The sequence below is a fragment of the Paramisgurnus dabryanus genome, chromosome 3 (assembly GCF_030506205.2).
Source record: "Paramisgurnus dabryanus chromosome 3, PD_genome_1.1, whole genome shotgun sequence".
Lineage (NCBI taxonomy): Eukaryota > Metazoa > Chordata > Actinopteri > Cypriniformes > Cobitidae > Paramisgurnus > Paramisgurnus dabryanus.
The window spans coordinates 47,124,918-47,145,651 of record NC_133339.1 but is presented as its reverse complement, the minus strand read 5'-3'; the positions used below and the strand labels follow the sequence as shown (position 1 = coordinate 47,145,651).

The 20,734-nt window shown below is 37.3% G+C and overlaps 1 protein-coding gene across 2 annotated transcripts in view; it reads right to left on the bottom strand.

Annotated features, from left to right (window-relative positions):
• Positions 1 to 379: 379 nt before the first annotated feature.
• The window catches only part of fam20ca (FAM20C golgi associated secretory pathway kinase a), a 99,250-nt gene continuing 78,895 nt past the window's right edge, over positions 380 to 20,734 (bottom strand). Inside the window, exons 6-11 of one of the 2 annotated variants that reach the window (XR_010530857.2) lie at positions 14,026 to 14,206; positions 13,662 to 13,771; positions 13,127 to 13,208; positions 8,984 to 9,043; positions 1,467 to 3,002; positions 380 to 1,413 (exon numbers count right to left, since the gene is read on the bottom strand). Coding sequence is in view for 1 of the 2 variants with exons in the window: in XM_065263091.2 (XP_065119163.1) it covers positions 2,741 to 3,002; positions 8,984 to 9,043; positions 13,127 to 13,208; positions 13,662 to 13,771; positions 14,026 to 14,206 (695 nt within the window). In the remaining variant the exon portion in view is untranslated. Of the gene's footprint in view, positions 3,003 to 8,983; positions 9,044 to 13,126; positions 13,209 to 13,661; positions 13,772 to 14,025; positions 14,207 to 20,734 lie in introns of both variants that reach the window. The other variant, XM_065263091.2, reaches the window with a different exon arrangement.

Here is a 20,734-nt window from a genome sequence, read left to right as displayed (position 1 = left end):
TATGACCTGTTAAGAGTCTGGGAAGAGAGAGCAGCCCCTTGTCCTGTACAGTAGCTCTAAGTTTAAACTATCCAAATAAAACCAGACTTTAGATGTACTGTATGTAGTCTAACAATCTTGCATGAAACAAGTAGTCCCACCACTCGAAGGGATGATTTGTATAACTTTAAACTAAAAACAAACGGAAATAATTCATATAAAAACAAGCTTCATATTCTTTATAGGATTTTCTTCTTCCAGTATACCTTGTCATATAGTGCACGACTGTTAACATGTTGTTTTGCTTGTTTAAACAAACTAAGAGATGAGTTGACAATAATATGCAATAGTTTGATCGTTTACAATTTGTATTTGGATTAAAGACGTTCAACAACGTAGCTTCATTTATTGCACACTTTTATCATTTTGCAAACAGGTCTTCACAGTAACAATGCCTAAGAGAGAAAAGAATAAAGTATTTTTGCTCCAAAAAAACAACTTCCTGGACCCACGTACCGTATTTATAGATATGTACACAAACACACAAACAACATGGGTTTTTGAGTCCGTCGGGCTCATGGAAGCCACAAGAATCCCATAATCCCTCGAGTCCAGGCCGTGGGCTTCTAAAAGTTCAGTTTATATAATCCCAAAACATTCAAGTTTCTCAAGCATTGCACAGGCACTGGGGTTAAACACAGAAAACACATGTGACCCTTCTCAAAGATTCAACTTTACACAACATCTGCGAAGAACATGGACTTCGTTTAAAGCTAAACAAATCTCAAATGAAAAAAAAAACTGATCTAAAAAACCCACAGTATTTCCTCGCAAACGTACTTATTATTAATAAATAGCCATGTAAGTTTTTAACACACAGTACTGTCTACTTTAGTTCAATTTTTAGATCAACTTATATTTCTTGGAAAATGATTTATGAGTGTGTTCGTGCTGGATGGGCACTCACTGCTGCTATTGAAAGTTAAAGGCACTCTGTTGCCTTTTTGGCCAATAGTTTACACAATACAAAATACTGTAAGTGAGACCTGAAAGCATATACAATGTAATGTAACAGAAATACAGCAGAGTAAATGTTACAACACTCTCAGAAATAAAGATACAAAAGCTGTCAATGGGGCGCTTACCTTTCAAAAAGTACACATTTGTACCTATATTAGTCCCTTGGAGGTACATACTGTACCTATACCTAAATGTTACACACTAGGACCATCCCAGTGACAGCTCCTGTACCTTTTTCTCACAGTCTAGTACTGTACAATAAAGCGTAAGTGGTAAAAAAGGAAATGATGTCATAATAAAACGATTGGTAATCAATACACGTTGAGAAAGTAGAAAATGAAAGTGTTTAATTTCTTCTGTTAATAACCATACAGCTGAAAAACAAATGACAGGATTTCCATACAGCAGACAACTCTAGGCCGGATCCACGCCAAAGTCAGCAGCTCCGGCCTAGAGTCGTCTGCTACCTGGGTTGCAAAGCATTATTCACCTTCCTCGATTCGGATGCGTAATGATGTCTTTGTTAACACCTGCCACACTGAAGCGGTACAAATACATTTGACTTTGAATGGGACGCAGAATTAAATGGGTATGTGGGGTGCAGTTTAAAACCAATGATCAATGACCAATGCACAACGTTAAAAACAAAGAAACCAAACAACAAATAATACGTCCTGTGCCCCGCTGCAGTCGAAAAACTACCCATTAACACCAAAGAGGTTTTATTGCTTGAGGTTTTACATATCACATGGTTCGGCACACTCTCTGCACCCCAGTTAATCCCTTAAAGCTTTGTTTCATTACCTTAGGCTTGTACTCTACTCCATAATCAATCATTGAGATCACAGACGATAGAGAAGATAAGTGCGGCGTGAAGTACGACTAACATTACAAACACGAGCCGGCATCACGCCGTCCTCAAGGTTCTCATTAAGAGAGAGCAGGTGTATTCAGCGTGGGGCCTGAGAAGGGAATCACCTCCGGCACCAGACGACCAAACGACCAATCAGATTCATTCTCTCGTTCTCCGCGGAGGCCGCCTGCTTCACCAATGAATACCCTCAAATGAAGTGTGCACTTCACCTCTGAAGTACCCCAAATGAAACACAACAAAAGTGCAGAAAACGACACAACGGGCTTGATTGCACAATGCTTTTTAAACGATGGCTTTTGGATGTAGTTAGTTTGGATGGCGGCGAATGATGTTAAATTGTGAACGTACCGGAAAGAAATGCGTGATGAAGTGTCCTCGCAAAGGAGAACTACATTGAAGCACTACCATTAAAGCTTGCACATGCCCTTATGTTAGAGCTAACATAAATAATATCATGTGCTTTTCCAAGAATCTCAATTGTAGATGGATTGTTGACATTTATTTCCTTTCTCCATGTTGGTACACCGAAGATGTCCTCTGTACACTCATCAACTCTTAGAGATAAATACAGTATGCAAATGTAATAAATTATTTCAGCAAACTTTTCAAGGATGCAACAAAGAAAGTACATTCCCCAGCTCCAACTGCAGTGAACCATCGATAAACAAGAACTATTTTCCCAGCATTCCTCTGACAACACACGCATATGTATGTCCGTATAGTGTCCGTATATCTTATATTATCTCCACAGGCAATGTTGGCAAGTCTTGGAATTCACTGAATTCAGAGAGACTCGAGCACAAGCCTCAGTAACGCCGGAGGCTCATGGTGGAGGTTCGACCGTTGAGGACGGACATTCAGGCCTCACTACCTCCTGTGTCCCTGGTGGTGGTTCGAGGTGGGATTTCCATTCAGGTCGTCCTCAACCACTGATGAGAAACCATCTTTTTCCACGCAGTCGGCCAACACCTTCAAAACCAGACGCAGGCGGCGGTCCATGGCCTCCAGGTGCGGTTGAATTAGGATGGGCACCAGCTGGTCCTGCAGCAGAGATTCCTCCATCAGAGAGCTCAGCTGGTACTCTTCTTTAGCCAACAGCTGCAGTCGGAGATACGTTGACCTCTTCACTCTGACAGTGAGAGAGAGAGAGAGGACAGTAATAGGTAAAACACTGATAAAATAGCAGGATCATAATTTGCATACTATTCGTGCTGCACAGTGTGCCAACTTAGGATAAATGTGTTCTAGTTTACAATCCGTCAAATTTTTATGCATCTGTGCATTACTATTTCCAATAGGTGCTTGCAAGTGTTGTTAATCGTCCTTACTGTTGCAAAAACAATATAGAGCTTCATCATGAAATTAAAGTGATGAATTGGAGATAGAGGACATAAGCTGTGTCCCGAATGACATACTATACACTGTGCATACTATAAACTATGCACTTTATAGTATACTGTTTTGTACTTTATTATCTAGTGTATGAATTTTACGAGAATTATCATTCCAAACAGAATGCTTAACATTTATTTAACAAACTGGAGATATAAGTGCCAATATATGTATTAAGACGAGGGTGAACGATGTCAAACGCATGAATGCAAGTTAATTTGCTCATCTTATTTCTGATGTCAGTATTATCTGACCAACATCAAACTGAATTGTAATGGTCTACGCCATTTTGAACCTTTGGGCGTGTATTAGGGCCGCCCCTCTTTCGCTACGTAAGCAATACTGATTGAGTGACGTGTCCAGCGTTCCATGCTTCACCTTTTTGGTTGAACAAGTGAATTATCCTGGTACCTAGTGCACTTCTTTTTTTCAGGATTTTCCGATTTCCAATATTACTTTGATACTATCCCAGCTAACAGAGAAGAGTTCTAAGAACGTTCCCTGAAAGTTCCCAACATTCCCAAAACATTTTGCCAATGTAAAAAGTGTCCAGTTTTCTTGACGTTCTAAGAACGTTTCTGGGTTGTCTGAACGTTAGAGGAATGTTACATTCTACCATTTTAAAACATTATGACAATGTCCTGTTTTAATGTTCACACGATGTTTAAAACAACAACAGTTTATTATATTTACATGGCTATTTATTATAGACTTGTTTGCTTGTTATGTAAATGTTTTTTATTATATAATTTTTTATTTATTTCTGAATGTTCTCTAAAAATACTGCTGTAGAAAACACAATTCACTTATTAGTTTTAGATGTTGATGTTTTGTTTTATTTAAAGTCAACATTATGGTGATCAATGTTTGTTTTAGTTGGACTCTTGACTCTTGACTTTTTGTCTGCTGGTTTGTCTCTGGTTGCATTACTTTGTGTGAATAAAGCACATGTGTTATAGTAATGTAAAGTTAGTGCATTTCTGTAGTGGTTGGTACATAATAATTAAGATCATCATCTAATTAATTGATTACTTATCAAGTTTCTTTTCTGTGAATAATGTATAAGAGATCCAGCACTTTCACAGCAGTTTGTCATTAAGGATTCTTAAAAACTTTGAATAAAAATTAACCGCTGTGTATTTGGGATGTACAAACATCAAGAATCAGAGTATGATTCTCAACCACGGTGACAAACAAAATTTAAAAAAGTTTATTATTTATCCATGCCGCAGTGCAAGCTGGGAGTCATGGGTGAGATTTGTTATTTGTTGATACCCAGCATGCATTGCAGCATGAAGTTTTTCATTTAATTGTCACCATGGTTGAGATTCATACTCTGATTCTTGATGTTTGTACGTCCCAAATATACAGCAGTTAATTTTTGTTCGAAGTTTCTAAAACTCTTTAATGACAAACTGCGGTGAAAATAATTGTTAATAATATTCAAGAAACTTCATGAGTAATCAAGTTATTAGTTAATGATCTTTATGTACCAACCACTACAGAAATGCACTAATTTTACATTACTACACTGTAAAACCTAACAGTTAACTTGACACAAACCATTTAAGTAAACCGGTTGCATTAGATCATTTAAGTTTTAAAACATAAATTTAAGTACTGTGAACTTGAGTCATGTGCAATTATGCACTTAACTTAAATATAAGTGCATACTTGCATATGACTCAATTTGTTTAAGTTCACAGTACTCAAATGTATGTGTTTTAAAACTAATGCAACCGGTTTACTTAAATGGTTTGAGTTGAGTTAACTTTTAGGTTTTACAATGTATAACAAATGTGCTTTATACACAAAAAGTAGCAAACAAAAAGTCAAGAGTCCAACTAAAACAAACAATGATCACCATCATGGAGACTTTAAATGAAACAAATCATCAACATCTAAAACTAATAAGTGAATAAGTTTTCTACAGGAATATTTTTACTGAACATTTAGAAATAATGTTTTATAACAGTTTTAAAATAATAAAATGCAATGTTTCTCTTTCATTTACATAACAAGCAAACAAGTCCATATGAACAGTTGTTGTTTTTTGTGAAGTGTGTGAACATTAAAACAGGACATTGTCATAACGTTAAACGTAAAATGTAACATTCCTCTAACGTTCAGACAACCTAGGGGTGGGACGGTTGTCATGACCACCGCACCACCGTGGTGGTGCAATGCCACCGCACGGTGGTGACGTCACATATCAGGTGAATGATTAAACAAAATAATAAGTAAAAATTGCAGTTTTTTTACACGTGAAATAATAATAACAAAAGTTGTACAGTAATTTAAAGCCTAAGATACAAATTTATAACATTGTTTTATGTTAATACACAAATCTCCGCTACATTACCATGTATGGCGTTTCCACTAAACTGGTGGATTTAAGCATAACTCAGCACGTTGGAGTTTAGCCATGTCACTGTGTTGTGCGTCTGCTTTAGTTTCTTTTGGTCTCCAGTGACAGTGATACATACACATCACGTTTGTCTTTTGTTGTGAAATAAAAATTTTACCAGGTTAAAGTCGCGCGCATCAGGAAGCGCATTTAGTGAAACTTTATTTTCTTTCACCATTTAAACCACCCTAACCCCTCCCATGGACCCCACCACCGCAACACCGGCGGTTGTTGTTGTTGATGGTTCCACCGCGGTGGTAAAAATTTGCCACCGTCACAGCCCTAAGACAACCAAGAAACGTTCTTAGAACGTCAAGAAAACTGGACACTTTTTACATTGGCAGAAAGTTTTTGGGAACGTGGGAACTTTCAGGGAACGTTCTTAGAACTTTTCTCTGTTAGCTGGGATACAACAGTGTGATTTGGGATACACTTTAGGTCTTAGTGTTCCTGTAGCTAATTAGGTAGAATATTGTGATAGCACCACAAAAAGTGATTCCAAGATAACACATAGGGCCCTATTTTAACGATCTGAAACGCAAGTGCGAAGCGCAACGCGCAAGTGAGTTTGTGGGCGGATCTTGGGCGCTGTTGCTATTTTCCCGGCGTGAGAAATAACTCTTGCGCCGGGCGCAAATCAATAAGGGGTTGGTCTGAAGTAGGTTCATTATTCATAGGTGTGGTTTGGGCGTAACGTCAAATAAACCAACCAGAACGTCATCCAACATTCCCTTAAACCCAAGGGCGCAAGTTCCATGGTGGGTTGCTATTATTATGACGGATTTACCAGGCGTACGCCAGGAGCGGTTTACAGCCGAGGAGACCCACGTTCTTGTAAGAGCAGTCAAAGACAGAGAAGTTATTTTGTATGGGGATAGGAGAAACCCGCCCAAATCAGCGTAGGTCAAACAGGCGTGAGAGGAAATAGCCACAATTGTCTCATCAGCTGGCATCCCGATCGTTGCGCCAAGTGCTACAATGATGTCAGGAGACAGGGGAATCCCAAGCTTGCCAGCATAAGTCGGGCACGCCGTGTAACGGGAGGTGGATCTGCCTCTACACATGACCTGACGCCAGCAGAGGTCATCGCTGCGTCCACGCTCACCGCTGATAGGGTTTGGGGACTTTAAAATCGGACCCAAGAAACGCAAGCAAGGTCCAACCCCAAAGTACACTTATAAATCAAGGTCACATAAAGGTTTCTTATGAAAACATTTTAACTCTTTCCCCGCCATTGACGAGATATCTCGTCAATTAAGAGAAAACGCTTCCCCGCCAATGACGAGATTTTCCGTCTTTCCGCAATACCGCTATTATCCACCAGGTGGCGCCCTTCCGCAACTTTTTAAAACCGGAAGTATTGCCCTATGGCAAGCTGCTGCATGTCCGTGTCTGTTTTAAAGATCGCTCTGAATATGATCTCTATGAAAAGTCCGTCATAAAAATTGAATTATCTCTGCTTTTTGCTCAAAATATGGTGTTTTTGCAAAAACCTGCCCATATTCAAAAGCTGATTGCAAAAGAACCACTAAAGGTAGGATGAAACGGGTTTTTTTGTTTGAAAGCAGAGGGTCTGTTCTTTCATTTGGTATATTGTATGTTTATATATTTAAAGAAGAACATTTTCTGGAAGGCATTAAACTTTGGTGAAAATCATGAAAAACGCTGGCGCTGGCTGGCAACTTTTTTTAAAAATGCTGGCGGTGAAAGAGTTAATTATTATTTACATAAAATAAACATAATACAGCCACACAACAAACTTATGAAAATATTTTAATCGTTATTTGCATGAGAATTTTTTAATGCAGCCACACAAAATAAATAAAAACTATCACCACAATGCTCACCACTATGATTCCTCTTATCTCATGTGTTAATATTTTTTATTGTAACAATTTATGATTTGCAAAAATAACTGTTGCATCTGTGTAGATTAGATGCAAAGTGTGTGCGCATTGTGCACGCTATACATTATGGTCAAGCATGCACCCTTAAAATAGCATAATGAACAACGCGCAACGCGCCACTGTCTTTAAACTTTTTTTTTCTGGTCAGTGGCGCAATTGTTTTTTGAAACTGCAAAATAGCATCAGGGATGGTTTGCACCGGAACACGCCTCTTTTTTTGCGCTGAACCGCCCAGGGAGCGCAAGTTCATTCCCTAGTTTGCCGACGTGCGTTTGTGGAGGGAAAAACCAGCTGTGCGCCGGTGCAAAATACGAATGATACATGCGGCACTGACAAAGTCAATTGCGCTGGGTGCAAGATAGGGCCCATACTGTATAAAATGTACATGTTGTAATGCACTGAAAGTCATTTTGGATAATAGTCTCTGCATAAATGCATAAATGTAAATGTATTGACAACATGCAGTTGCACTGTCTGCATTGATGTACAAATGTACTGAAATGTGGTGGAGCGTTTCACAACACAAGCCATAATGATAAGATTGATTTCCAGGGAACAGACCAGCTGACAAACAGTCTATCTTGAATGGTTTGACTGCCGCTGTTGTGTAGATAGGCCGGCTTGCTAAAGTTTGTATGTTTCCACGGTTTAAATCTGTGTGTATTAACCGAGAGATCTCTCTGATGAAGCCAAAACAGGAATGACTTAAACTGCAATTCATCGACTGGCCGCTAGAGGCTGATTCCAAAAGGGAGTCAATTCCCATAGACCCCCATGTTAAAATGCCCAACTTAACAGCAGAAAATAATGTGTTTACAGCCTGGTACAAAACGTGTTTTTGGTCTATATAGCACATTTTTGTCATTCATAGGTGAATGTGCGAAGTTCTGCATAATTGAGGGCGTGGCCACTTGAGTGACGGTTGGACTGCCACTGCGGTCACTACCATTGAACTAGGTAGGTGTGGTTCCATCAACCAGACACCTTCGCTTCACCCACGTCCTGCCTCTTTACCCATATTCGGTTATCCGTGAGTGATGCGAGGTAACGCAAACTCCGACAACTACTTGCCTCAAAAAGGCTCTTCACAAACCTATTGGTGACATCACAGACACTATGTCCATATTATTAACAGTCTATGATATTAACATTGCATATAGATTACCTGCAGTACTTTATCATCACCATATGTAACATATTTTGTGTGTGAATAGCAATGCAGACAAGAAATAAATGTAAATGTGCAATAAAGGATAAACTGAAGTTTGGCAAAGGCAGACATTTGAACACAGAAGACAGGGGGCTGTAACTGTGTTGGTTCTGTGTCGAATGACTGCACTGCAGATGAAAGATGACAACTTTGATTCAAGAGACATTTCAGTGTGAGAAGAAAGACAATCGTACCTGCAGCATTGAGTCAAGGGGACCAGGATGGACATTTCATCGTGAGAATGTTTCCCAAATCTGAGGGATTACAAGGAAACGGTATATTAGGTTTTCTCAGCCAGTAATGAAAGGAACTAAAATAGTTTCAATATTAAAATAAATTAAATGAGAGAAGATTTTAATAACCTCTGATAAAGATAATTTCCTTCAACACAAGGTTTATAGCATGCTGGCAATCATACATTTCCATGATGTGCGGTTACTGTGGAAACAAGCAATCTCTATTCTTCCCTTTATCTACCTGTTATGAATTAATAGATTGTAATTACTATTTACTTTATTATATTAAACCTAAACATCTAATTAATTTTTTCTATTAAAATGAAATGTATTATAATAGTTCATAATATGTCAACTTGAGACTATGTTTATATTAGTGTGTTTTCGTTTTAAAATATTTTATATTTGCTACGGTTACATCTGGCACTACGACGGACTTAACCGGATACATACGTAAATGAAAGCGTGGATGCCCACTTTTCGCAAATAATGAGAACATAACATGACAGCCGGCTTTAATGTGACAGCACCTAATTTTTAAAGAGAAAGTGATTTCTTTCTGTTAAATGCAGATTTTTTAAAGTGCATTTAGTGCCACAAACTATTCCCACAGACTATAGAGGGTTTCATCGAATGCATGTTGTTGCAGTTACGCGTCTGACCGTAACGTAAAGGTGCAGTGTGTAAATTTCAGCGGCATCTAGTGGTAAGGTAGCGAATTGCAACCAACGGCTCAGTCCACTCCTTACCTCTCGCTTTTGAAACACATAGAGAAGCTATGGAAGCTGCCACCGGACAAACATGTCATTTTCGGGGACAACTTAGTAAAAAAAGTTTGTCCATTAAGGACTTCTGTAGAAACATGGCAACACAAAATGGCGACTTCCATGTAAGGGGACCCTCTGTGTATGTAGATTAAAACGTTTCATTCTAAGGTAATAAACATATAACGGTTCATTATGAAAGGTCTTTATACACCTCTGATAATAAAGTTTTGTATATTATTTTGCTTTTCGGTCAAGAGATCCTTTTCTAAAATTACACACTGCACCTTTAATGTAAGGTCTCTTGTTTGTTTAATGGTCTGACTAGTGGCTAAACTGAACTCTGGAAAAAATACCTAGTTAAAAATAACACATGTTTTGGTTTCTTAAAGACGAGGGGAGACGTCAATTTGAAGGGAGGTTTGGCAGACAATCTGTAGTTAACATTATATAGTACACATTTTACACAGTAAAATTAGCTCAGTGTAGTTTTTAATACTATTTTAATACAATTTAGTAATATACTTTTTGTTTATGTTGCTTGTTATCAGAAATAAACTACTCTAAAATGAATCTGTTTTTGATTCTTTGCTGAGTTTACCGAAAGTTACGTTTGTAATACGAAAGCCGTTTGTTTATGTTGTTACTGCTGAAACCGTCTACAAAAACGCTATATCAACTTGTTCTTAACATGTTCTTAACTGATGGAGATAGCGTGTTATAAAACTGCACAGCAGCCAAAACAACTGCAGCACACTGTCGTCTAGTATCTTGCTTTGGGTTGAATGGGTGACGTGGCTTTGTCACATGACTAAAACTTTAACGTCTTCGTTTTCAAAAAGCCTTTGTTTTCACAGTCCATTAAAACAGCTTTTTTATTTATCTACTTAACTCTTTCACCGCCATTGAATAGATATCTCGTCAATTAAGAGAAAACGCTTCCCCGCCAACTTATACAACCCGGAAGTAGCGCCTCACATGAAAGAGAAAGAACTCTGTGTATGTTTTAAAGATCGCTCTGCATCTGATCTCATTCAAAAGTCCTTCACAAAAATTGAATTATCTCAGCTTTTTGCTCAAAATTGGGTGTTTTTGAAGAAACCTACTCATTTTTTTTGTTTGAAAGCAGAGGGTCTGTTCTTTCATCTGATATATTGTTTGTTTATATATTTAAAGAATAACATTTTCTGGAAGGCATTAAACTTTTGTGAAAATCATGAAAAATGCTGGCGCTGGCTGGCAACTGTAAAAAAAAAATGCTTGCGGGGAAATGCTATTCGGACAGGATTAGTTTTACATATAAAGGTGGGGCAAAGCAATTTTTATCAGAGCTTTTCATCAGTGATATCAGTGATTTTAGTCCGGTCTGAATTCTCCATGTCAGTAATCATTACGGACAATGTCGGTTAAGATTACGGCGGCTTATACCTTCTGTAAAAGGTCCGGAGAAATTACCTCAGGTAATACTAATCCAGTGTGAATAGACCAGCTGTAAATGTACGTGTAAATTCCGTAATTTCTTGTAATTTTGAACTTTTTTTTTCCAAATATGCAATTGGAGCAATTGCTTTCTAGCTGTAAAAACAAGTCAGTGGCAAGTCAGTTCCTGCATTCGACGATACAGACCTTTAAAAAAGGTCGAAAGCACTCTTTAAGAGGCACAAAACTGTTTCTGAAACTGTCATTCTTCCTAAACCAAAATTAAACACTGTTCCTAATCCAATTCCTCATAATCTTTGTCTGCGCAGTGTTCCGTGTTTGCACATATGATATCAGGAAGCAAGGTAATATGCCCGGACGACAAGGGACGTGACGCGCTGTGTAATCGAGTTACCCCTCCCACTTCTAAATGTTTTACTTAGATTTCTAATCCCATGCGAATTGACCATCAATATTACAGACGTACTGTGTTAAGTATCATTACTCCATCAACCCCAATAAAACTAATCCTGTCTGAATAGAGCTTAAGGCTACGTTTATATTGCGTTTTTGTTTTCAATCACATTACTTTGCTACGGTTACGCCTGTCATCCATTAGTTTGAAAACTCAATGGTTGCACTGCAGAGTGGATGAACCTTTTGAAGAGCATTTTCAAAAAGCTAATGTTTTGTTAAAAACACCATCTCAGTGTGGACAAAAGGTCAAAACGGGGAGAAGAAGATGTTTTTAATGGAAACATATTAGTGTGAACAAGGCCTAAATGCATGATTGATTCATCTAATGATAGTTTATGTTATTATTCCCATAGTATTATTCCCATTATTATTCAAGTAATAAAAGCAAATTTATGTAAGGGATATTGCAGAAATAATATTGCAGAAATAAGTCCAGACAGTATGTATCTTGTATTACACGGAAAGGGTTTATTTCGCGATAACAACTGACTGCCATGTACTGTACATCATGCCGCTTGTTACATGGCTATTTATCTCATAAGTAAGGTAAGGAACATTAAATATTGATTTGAAACATTTTATTTGCTAATTTTTAATGAATGCAGTTCTTTTTCGAGGAAAAGCTGTTTACTTCCGCTTTTAAGATAAGACAAGACGTTCAATTGTCACAAATACACTATTTGGTTAAATAATTTTTAAATAATGTCATATATATTATTAAAGCAACACTATGTAGTTTCCATGTAAAAATGACTTACAGCTCCCCCATGTGGTTGAAAAGCGCAACAGTGCCTGGTATCAGACACTCTTCTGCAGGCAGGGGGAGGGGCGGGGCTGTGTGCTCTACCCTCCACCGCCACTTTCAGAGTGTGCTTGTAGCAGCTAGGAGGCTGCTCAGGTTGCAGCAACAGTACAATTTGTCCAGTTAAAAGTTGTTCTATCACTGAAATAATTTTAGAGACATTATTTAAAGGTAAAAAAACTACATAGTGTTGCTTTAAAATAATTTATTTTTTATTTTGTGTATTTTAAACTGTACCTGTCAAATGATTTGCAGCATTTCTTTTTATATTATTTTATTTTTAAGCGCTTGTTATCTGAGAATAACAAACCAGCAAATGTTGCGCCTGGCCAATCAGAAAAAGGCATTCCAACAAGCCATGTAATACATTTAAATAAATGTACATTTTAGACAAGGCCTTTGAGAGAGCAGCTTTTGGTTTCACTAAACGTCGCAGTGGCCGGTCGTATATAACACCTGACTGCTACTCTATGACTCTGACTTTTTCAACAAATCTACATATTCACATCTCTTCAGATCCAAACACTTTGTTTCCATGGTTTCACAGTAAGAAAAGGAATGCCTGTGGAGTCACATGAAGCTTTGAGGAACAAGTTGTGAAGGACAAAAAGGAGCACGTGTTTATAAAAATGACTTTACCCCCTGCCATTGTCCAAATGAATGATGAAGGTCTCGTTTCCAAACTTCTCAAACGTTTCATAATGGTGGCGATCCATGTTTCCTGTACAAAGAAAGAATGAAATACAGGTCAACTGAGGAGGAACACAGAGTTTTTCTTTTGCTTATTAATGTCTATACCACATTATTATTTATTACTGCTATGAAGACAGGCCCATTTATTCATAATACCTTTAATGTAGTTTAAAATGAGGGCCATCACTTTAACCTGTTAAATGAGTGTGACCAGTTATTAAACAAAAGTGATTAAACAATTATGCAATTAATCATGGCTAAGATTTAATGAATATAAATTCTACGATAAATCCTTTTATTGCTCAGTGGTTTTAGCTTGAAGTATAAAACAGACCACAGATGGCACAGAATAAAAAGCCGTCTCATAATCTACAATGAGATATGAAGCATCAAAGTTTGATTTCGCTCATTGATTTTAATTTTTAACATATAACACTGGCTCACATATACAATATGTGGATTTAATCATTTCGAAACATACCCATCAGAAAGTCAAAAATAGTCATGTCCATGACGTCCAGAAGACGTGTTCCTCGGTCATATGGTGGAGTCTGTTTGACTTCATCACAATAATCCGGATCCACTTCCCACCTTTAAACAACAGACAAACTTATTTCACCTTTAAATATACGGTGCATTTCCACTCTTTTACATATAACCTTACTTAGGAGCCCACGTGCCATCTAAAACAGGGTGGCTCATTGTTTTACTGCACAGATAGGGTTTCTCTGAACGTAAGTGAGAACCGCAGCAGTCTTTTTTTGCTGATAAGGCCAGACTGTAGTTTAATGAAGATATGGGGTGGTGCATGGAGACCTGAGATAAAGTAGAGGAAAAGAGCTTACTCAGCTTTCTTGCGTTTGTGGTAGGATCTGCGCCAAGGGTTCCTCCAGGTCTTGCGCTTAGCTACTGCCAAGTCAGGAAGAAACGCAGCCAGTGAGCCTTCAATCTGGTCGGGCTTCCCGCACAGGGCATGTTCGGTTGAGCAGTAGTATGAACACTCGCCGTAGAAACAGATGTTGTTGGCTGTGAGACAAATGAAAGACTTGAGGTTTTAGTAGAGTGAGAAATAGTCCCTAGAGGTCTAAAATGGACCGACAATGAAAGAGAGAAATCTGATAAGAAGGTCAGAGGTGATCCTTACTGAGGTCAAGCATCTATGGAGGAGGAACATTGAATTTCTTGTGGTCTCTTCAAAGTAAAGTTAACCCATTAGAGCTGGTTATTATTCTCGTAAGCGGACCTTTAGCTGATGTTTTTATTTAAAGTGTGATACGGTTCATAAACTCATAAATTAGTCCTTTAAGAGTAACCTGGACAATTTTGTCTTGTTTAAGGACTCATAGATTGCCTATTATGGGATTTGAACTCATAATTCAGCTTCACTCTTTGGGTCTTTAACTAGGACTGCAAGTAAATAACTAACTAACTAACTAACTATAAAAACAATAAAGTGCTTTACTATCTTGATAACAACAATAATAAAATTTTTGTGTCATACTGTGTATACTACTGTGACTAAAGAGCGTACAGACTGTCAGAAAAAAATGGCCAGATAATGGTCCCTAGCTTCCCTTACGAAAAAGAAGTACACTTCAAGTTAATTTTATTAAGTGTACTTAAGTAATGTTGGAGTATAGTTTTAAGTATACTTTATGTAGTAAGTGTACTTACATTTATGTTCTAGTAGTATACTTGTAAGTGTACTGCTTGAATACCGCTTGGGACTAAATTGGCCCACTTTTAGTATATAAAAGTATACTTCTAAGTGTACTATAAGTGTAAGACTAGTCAACTTTAAGTGTACAACTAGTGCACAATTAGTTCTTCATTTGTAATGTAAGTGAACTCATGAGTATACTAGTAGTTTATTAGTCATATACTTCAAGTGTACATGCAAATGTTCTGTTAGTGTACTCTTAGTAAACCAGAAGTTACTTATTGTGTGCTGCAGGTATACTTCCAAGTGTTCTTTTAATATACTTTTAGTTAACTAGTAGTTTATTAGTCATATACTTCAAGTGTACATGCAAGTGTTCTGTTAGTGTACTCTTAGTTAACTAGTAGGTTACTTATTGTGTGCTGCAGGTATACTTCCAAGTGTTCTTTTAATATACTTTTAGTTAACTAGTAGTTTATTAGTCATATACTTCAAGTGTACATGCAAGTGTTCTGTTAGTGTACTCTTAGTTAACTAGTAGGTTACTTATTGTGTGCTGCAGGTATACTTCCAAGTGTTCTTTTAATATACTTTTAGTTAACTAGTAGTTTATTAGTCATATACTTAAAGTGTACATGCAAGTGTTCTGTTAGTGTACTCTTAGTAAACTAGTAGGTTACTTATTGTATACTGCTTGTGTAACAAAGCACTTTGACACTGAGGATCCATCTGCAGGTTTTTATTAAACACACTCATATTCCATCAGGCAAGGTCAAACAACAGCAAACACAGCAATGTAGGGCAGGCAAATCTCATAGTCATGAAACAGGCAAAAGGGTCAGGGCATAAACCGGGTAAAACAGATAAAAATCAATAAATACAGATAGATATGCAGGCAGGCAAACCGCTCAGCAATGACAGCCAGTACAAATTAAGACTTTGCACTGACTGAATGTTTCCAGAGAGTTTATATAGGCTGTCCAATGAGTTTCAGGTGACAGACTAATCAGTCCAGGCATGCGGGATTATGGGAAATGGAGTCCAGAACGAAAGTTAATATTCAGGGGGTTCAGCCATATATATAGATATATAACCTCAAATCAGAAAAAGTTGGGACACTGTAGAAATTGTGAGTAAAAAAGGAATGGAATACAGATGTGGCCTTTAAAAATGCGCGTCTTTGAGACCAGAATGCCGCGGAGACTTCCGAAATTCTGCGAGATCCCGCAAAAGGGGGGTTCGGTGGGGGACGCAGGAAATATAAAAACCTGTAGAGGGCAGGCGTGTTTCTTGCAGGCCATACTGACGACAATGTGTGTGCTCGACTTCATGCTGAGCGTATACTGTATGATATTGAAGTAACATGACACGGATTATCGATGTTTAGGCGATATACTTTGATGTCATACAAATGCATGCTTTTTGGCAAACATTTTGTTGGTGAAGTTTTCTTTTGCCAGTTACATAAACAGTCACATATTCTTCATAAAAATCCGACTCAAACGCGCATCATTTGTCTTATTTTTTCCGTGTACTTACAGTAGAAGAGACGTGATGTATGATAATCGAGTCTTATAACAAAATAATTCGCGAAGACCTTTGAAGAGACCGAGCGCATTTACGCAATATCATTAACTAGTTTATCTAATTTTACATTTAGTTCATTTTTGCATCTGAACGTTTTAATAGCTTTAACATGGTTGTGGTGCGCTTTTCTGCATTACTGAACAGTAGGCTACTTTTTATATTATTATGTTTCCCTTTACATGGTATGAAACACGATAAAAAGTATGCATTGGTGTTTAATACATTTCACTGAGAATTTGTATAATATGTTATACTTTTGTACTAAGGAAATAAAATCATATTGTGAGTGTAAATATTCATAAATTTGAGGAGTTTCTGATGTGTTTGTCATCGGCAAAATGCGCAGTTTCTTTGTTGCTGATTAAAAACCGTTGGCTATGTGATTGTTTAAAATTGACATTTTTTCTACTTATTATTAATTAATTTTTTGCCTACATTTACTCAATTAATATCAATGTGAAAATATAAGTAAATCATACTTCAAGTTAGGCGTAAAACTTACACATTTTTGATGTCAAAAAGAAATAATAATAATTTGAAATATGCAATTATTACAGTTTTAAAAACTTAAATATATTACTCTGACCTTTTTAAATATATTGACTAAAATAATCTGTAAATGTAATACTTATATTATTAATGCGTATACATCAAATAATATATGTACATTTTACACAAAATATCTGTTCTATTTTTAGTAATTTATTTTCCAACTAAAAAAAATCGCATAACTGCATTAAGTAAGTTACTTTAATCATTTATTTTAGAGATATTTACAAAGCCACTGAATCATTTTTAACAGTGTGTACATTATGACCTTACGGTAGACTATTATTAAATGCATATAAATAAAAATATGTAAAACTAAATAAAAAGATATCATACACGGACTGTATGTAAGCATACGTTTTCTTGTTCGGTGCACGTGGGTTTAAATGCCGTTTTTCTAAAGAAGAATTTTAAAACTTTATTGGTGGTAGTTGAGAAGAATTCCTTTTTCCATTTCTAAATCATTTTGAGCGCAATATAAATATATCATATTGTTATTCTTATTATATAAGAATACGCAATTTTTACAACATTTTTAACATAAAGAAAATACACGTTAAGCATGTTGTGTGTATTTCCTAATTACAAGCTTTTGATGAAATTGCACCAAAACTAAACGTGCATAAAAACATAAAAAAGTCATTTAAATAAGCGAAAAAATATTTTTTATGAGCTCAAAAATTTGAATATAATGTGCTATTGCTGAAAATTGCCCATCTCTAAAGGAGAATATTCATCTTTAAAGTTTAAGAAACAAAAAAGTACTGATAAGCATTCTCAAACATATATATTCTGCAAGCACTCATTTATCCATAATGATGTAATTTATTTTTTAATAACATATTGTCGCTGTCGGGCAAAGTTACTCTCTGGACACCAAGACCATGTCTATGGGTTCAAGAACAACAGAATATTGGCCATTTGAAACTCGAAAGTCATCACTTTATTTTGTCCCATTGTTTTCCATTTTGCGTGTGGTAAAACTCCTGTGCGCGTCGTTCAAATTCATTGAAATTTCGTTCACTTGTACTTTAGCAAGTATGTATAATACAATTTCAATAATGTTTTATACTGTCTGAGGAAATCCGAAGTTGCGTCGAGGGGAACCAAGCTGACAGCCGCGACAGCAGAGATTGTCACGTACCTACAGAAGGGTATTGGAAAAAGCTGGCATCTGACCTGCAGCGATATCATTCTGGCTTGGTGGGATGTCAGCCAGCGAGAGTCCTCTGATTCTGACCTTGTTCTTTTACTCCTCAGAGTCTAAAACCAGGAGGGCATATTAAGTATTCATTGTATTTTCATTTTAACAGAGCAGCTATGGTTGCGCGTTTCACACACCTCTTCAAACCACGTTGTTAACACTATGCTTGTTCGACTTCATGCGGCGCCGCAACAACCGACAGCCGGATGATGTCAGAGTACCGCGAGAATGATTCAAGAAATCATATTTCGCCTCGCTCTCGCGATACTGTGACGTCTTCTGGCTGTCGATTCTCGGGGCGCCGCATGAAGTCGAACAAGCCTATTGACAGCAGCAAAAGCTACGCATGCGCTTTTAACTTGTAAAACTCAAAGGTGAATGGGTAATGTAGTCTCTGCTCTCGGTGGGACGAATTAGGTAGCTTGCATTGTGAAGGGCTCTTTGAAAAGCGGCAGCGCAGCCAAATAATTAAATTAAGCCTCTGATTTAAACAGATGTGCAAATGAGCGTTCTGGTACGCTAGAAGTACGTTCTGGGCGCAGGGAGAGGCGGTGGTACGCTCAAGAGCTATATTTGGAAGTGGCGGTACTGTGTACTGGCGCCTACCGGCCCACATTAAAGCACTGGCGGTAGCAAAGGTAGACTAGCCTGGTATAACCAGAATCTCGTACATTCATTTCATTTGTACAGAGAGTCTGGCCACGCTCCATAGCAAAGCGTTACTTCCGTAAGGAGGGTCCATTGTTGAAGTTTAAAACTATTGGATCTGCCCAGAGTCACTCAGGATCTGCCAAAGCCAATCGCTAACATGTGGTCGTGACGTATATCATGCACCGAAACCGTCCGGAAACAAGAAGTCAGAATAATCAGACAAACAAAAGTTAGCAAACCTGGTTCTTGCTCCGGCTTTAACTTCTGTATATTCGGCAGTTTTGCAACAACGGACCGAATAGCTTTTCTCACGTCTTTCTCCGCTGCCATTACTGAACTACAACTCAAACTGACGCACGACCTCAACGTCATCGTTCTTAGCCACCCCCATCTGTTCGCTGATTGGTCCTGCAGATTTTTGCAGGAGAAAACGAAACTCTATAGAGAAATCCCAGACGTACTGCTGAAGCGAAATTAAAAATAAGCGGAAGCACGTAGGAGGGCGGAGCCAGGCTAAAGGTAGACGGCCCTTTGAAAAGCAAAAGAAAGCTGATAAAAATGAGAAACCTACACTGAAATAAATTGGAGTAGGATTTAGGCTACTTAACAAAATCTAAACATTTTTCACTCAGAAAATGCTAGTAAATATAAACAAAATTATCAGCAGCTTTAACTTTATTACTTTTTTAATTTTAATTCACTCTTTGTTTCAGCGATGTTTATAAATGTACTATATTTTTGCATTTTGATTACAAACTGTTCTACACTGAAAAGAAACTAATGTAATCTTCCTGATTTAATCACGTAAAACATGAGTCTAAACACAAGCACCACTTTTCTGAATGATGATAATCACAAACATCCCAGAGTTTGTAAACCAATTGTTTGTAAAACATATTTAATGCTAACTTTACTTAAAAATTCAGAAAATATTTTTTACAGTGTATAAATAAAAAGACATGAAGGAAGTTAATTCCAAAATGTAATTAATTGTACATGGTTTAGCTGCTTGTTTTAGCAGCTACCAGAGAGAGTCAAGAAATTAAAAACCACCCACCCCTAGGTCTGCCAATTCTTTGCCAACCCCCAATGCTAATCGATCACCTCATCAAAGAAAACCGGTTTATCCAGTTTTCACCAGCGTGCTGGGTTTTAATATCAACCCTTGCAGTTTCTTTGTTAAAATGTAATTTAGGCAAATAGGCCTAATACATACGCTGTATGTTATTTTAAATGAATGTTAATAACTTATAAAATTAAGTGGATATCAGGTAACTTAATTTGACATATGTTGATATAACCTAGGCTCTTAAGTCCCATGCAATCACCATGAGACACACGCATTTCTGTCAGTTCACACGCTCACACACCAAACCTTGTAAGCTATTTATCACGCTGAGAAGTAAAATAGAACTTTTCCTGCTATACAAATTAATAAAGGAGGTGCTGGTATACAGAGCATTTCTGTCGAGTTTAGCAGTACATTTTTTAGGTGTGGTCAACTTTACGCAGCGCCACAAGAACCGACAAGCAGATGACATCAGAGTACCGCGAGAAATAAAGCGGAGGAGGTTGGTTTTAAATCGCTCTCGCGGTACTCTGATGTCATCCACTCATGTTTGAGTCTGTATCAGATGAAAATACAGATTTTGAGGAACAACTTATTGTTTGGAGATTGTCAATGGACGTTTCTGAGTGGTATGTTTGTTTTTTCAGTGTAGACCTGCAAAACGCCAAATGCATAAAAATTAATTAATATGGTAATGTCTTAGCATGATATGTTTTCTAAAATGTTTAAAAATGAACAAATCAGTTGTGCGAAACTACACAGAATTTTTTTTTAATAAAACATATTCAATGGTTACAGTGCCTCATGGTGGGGTTGAACCCCTGGTTCAGTTTA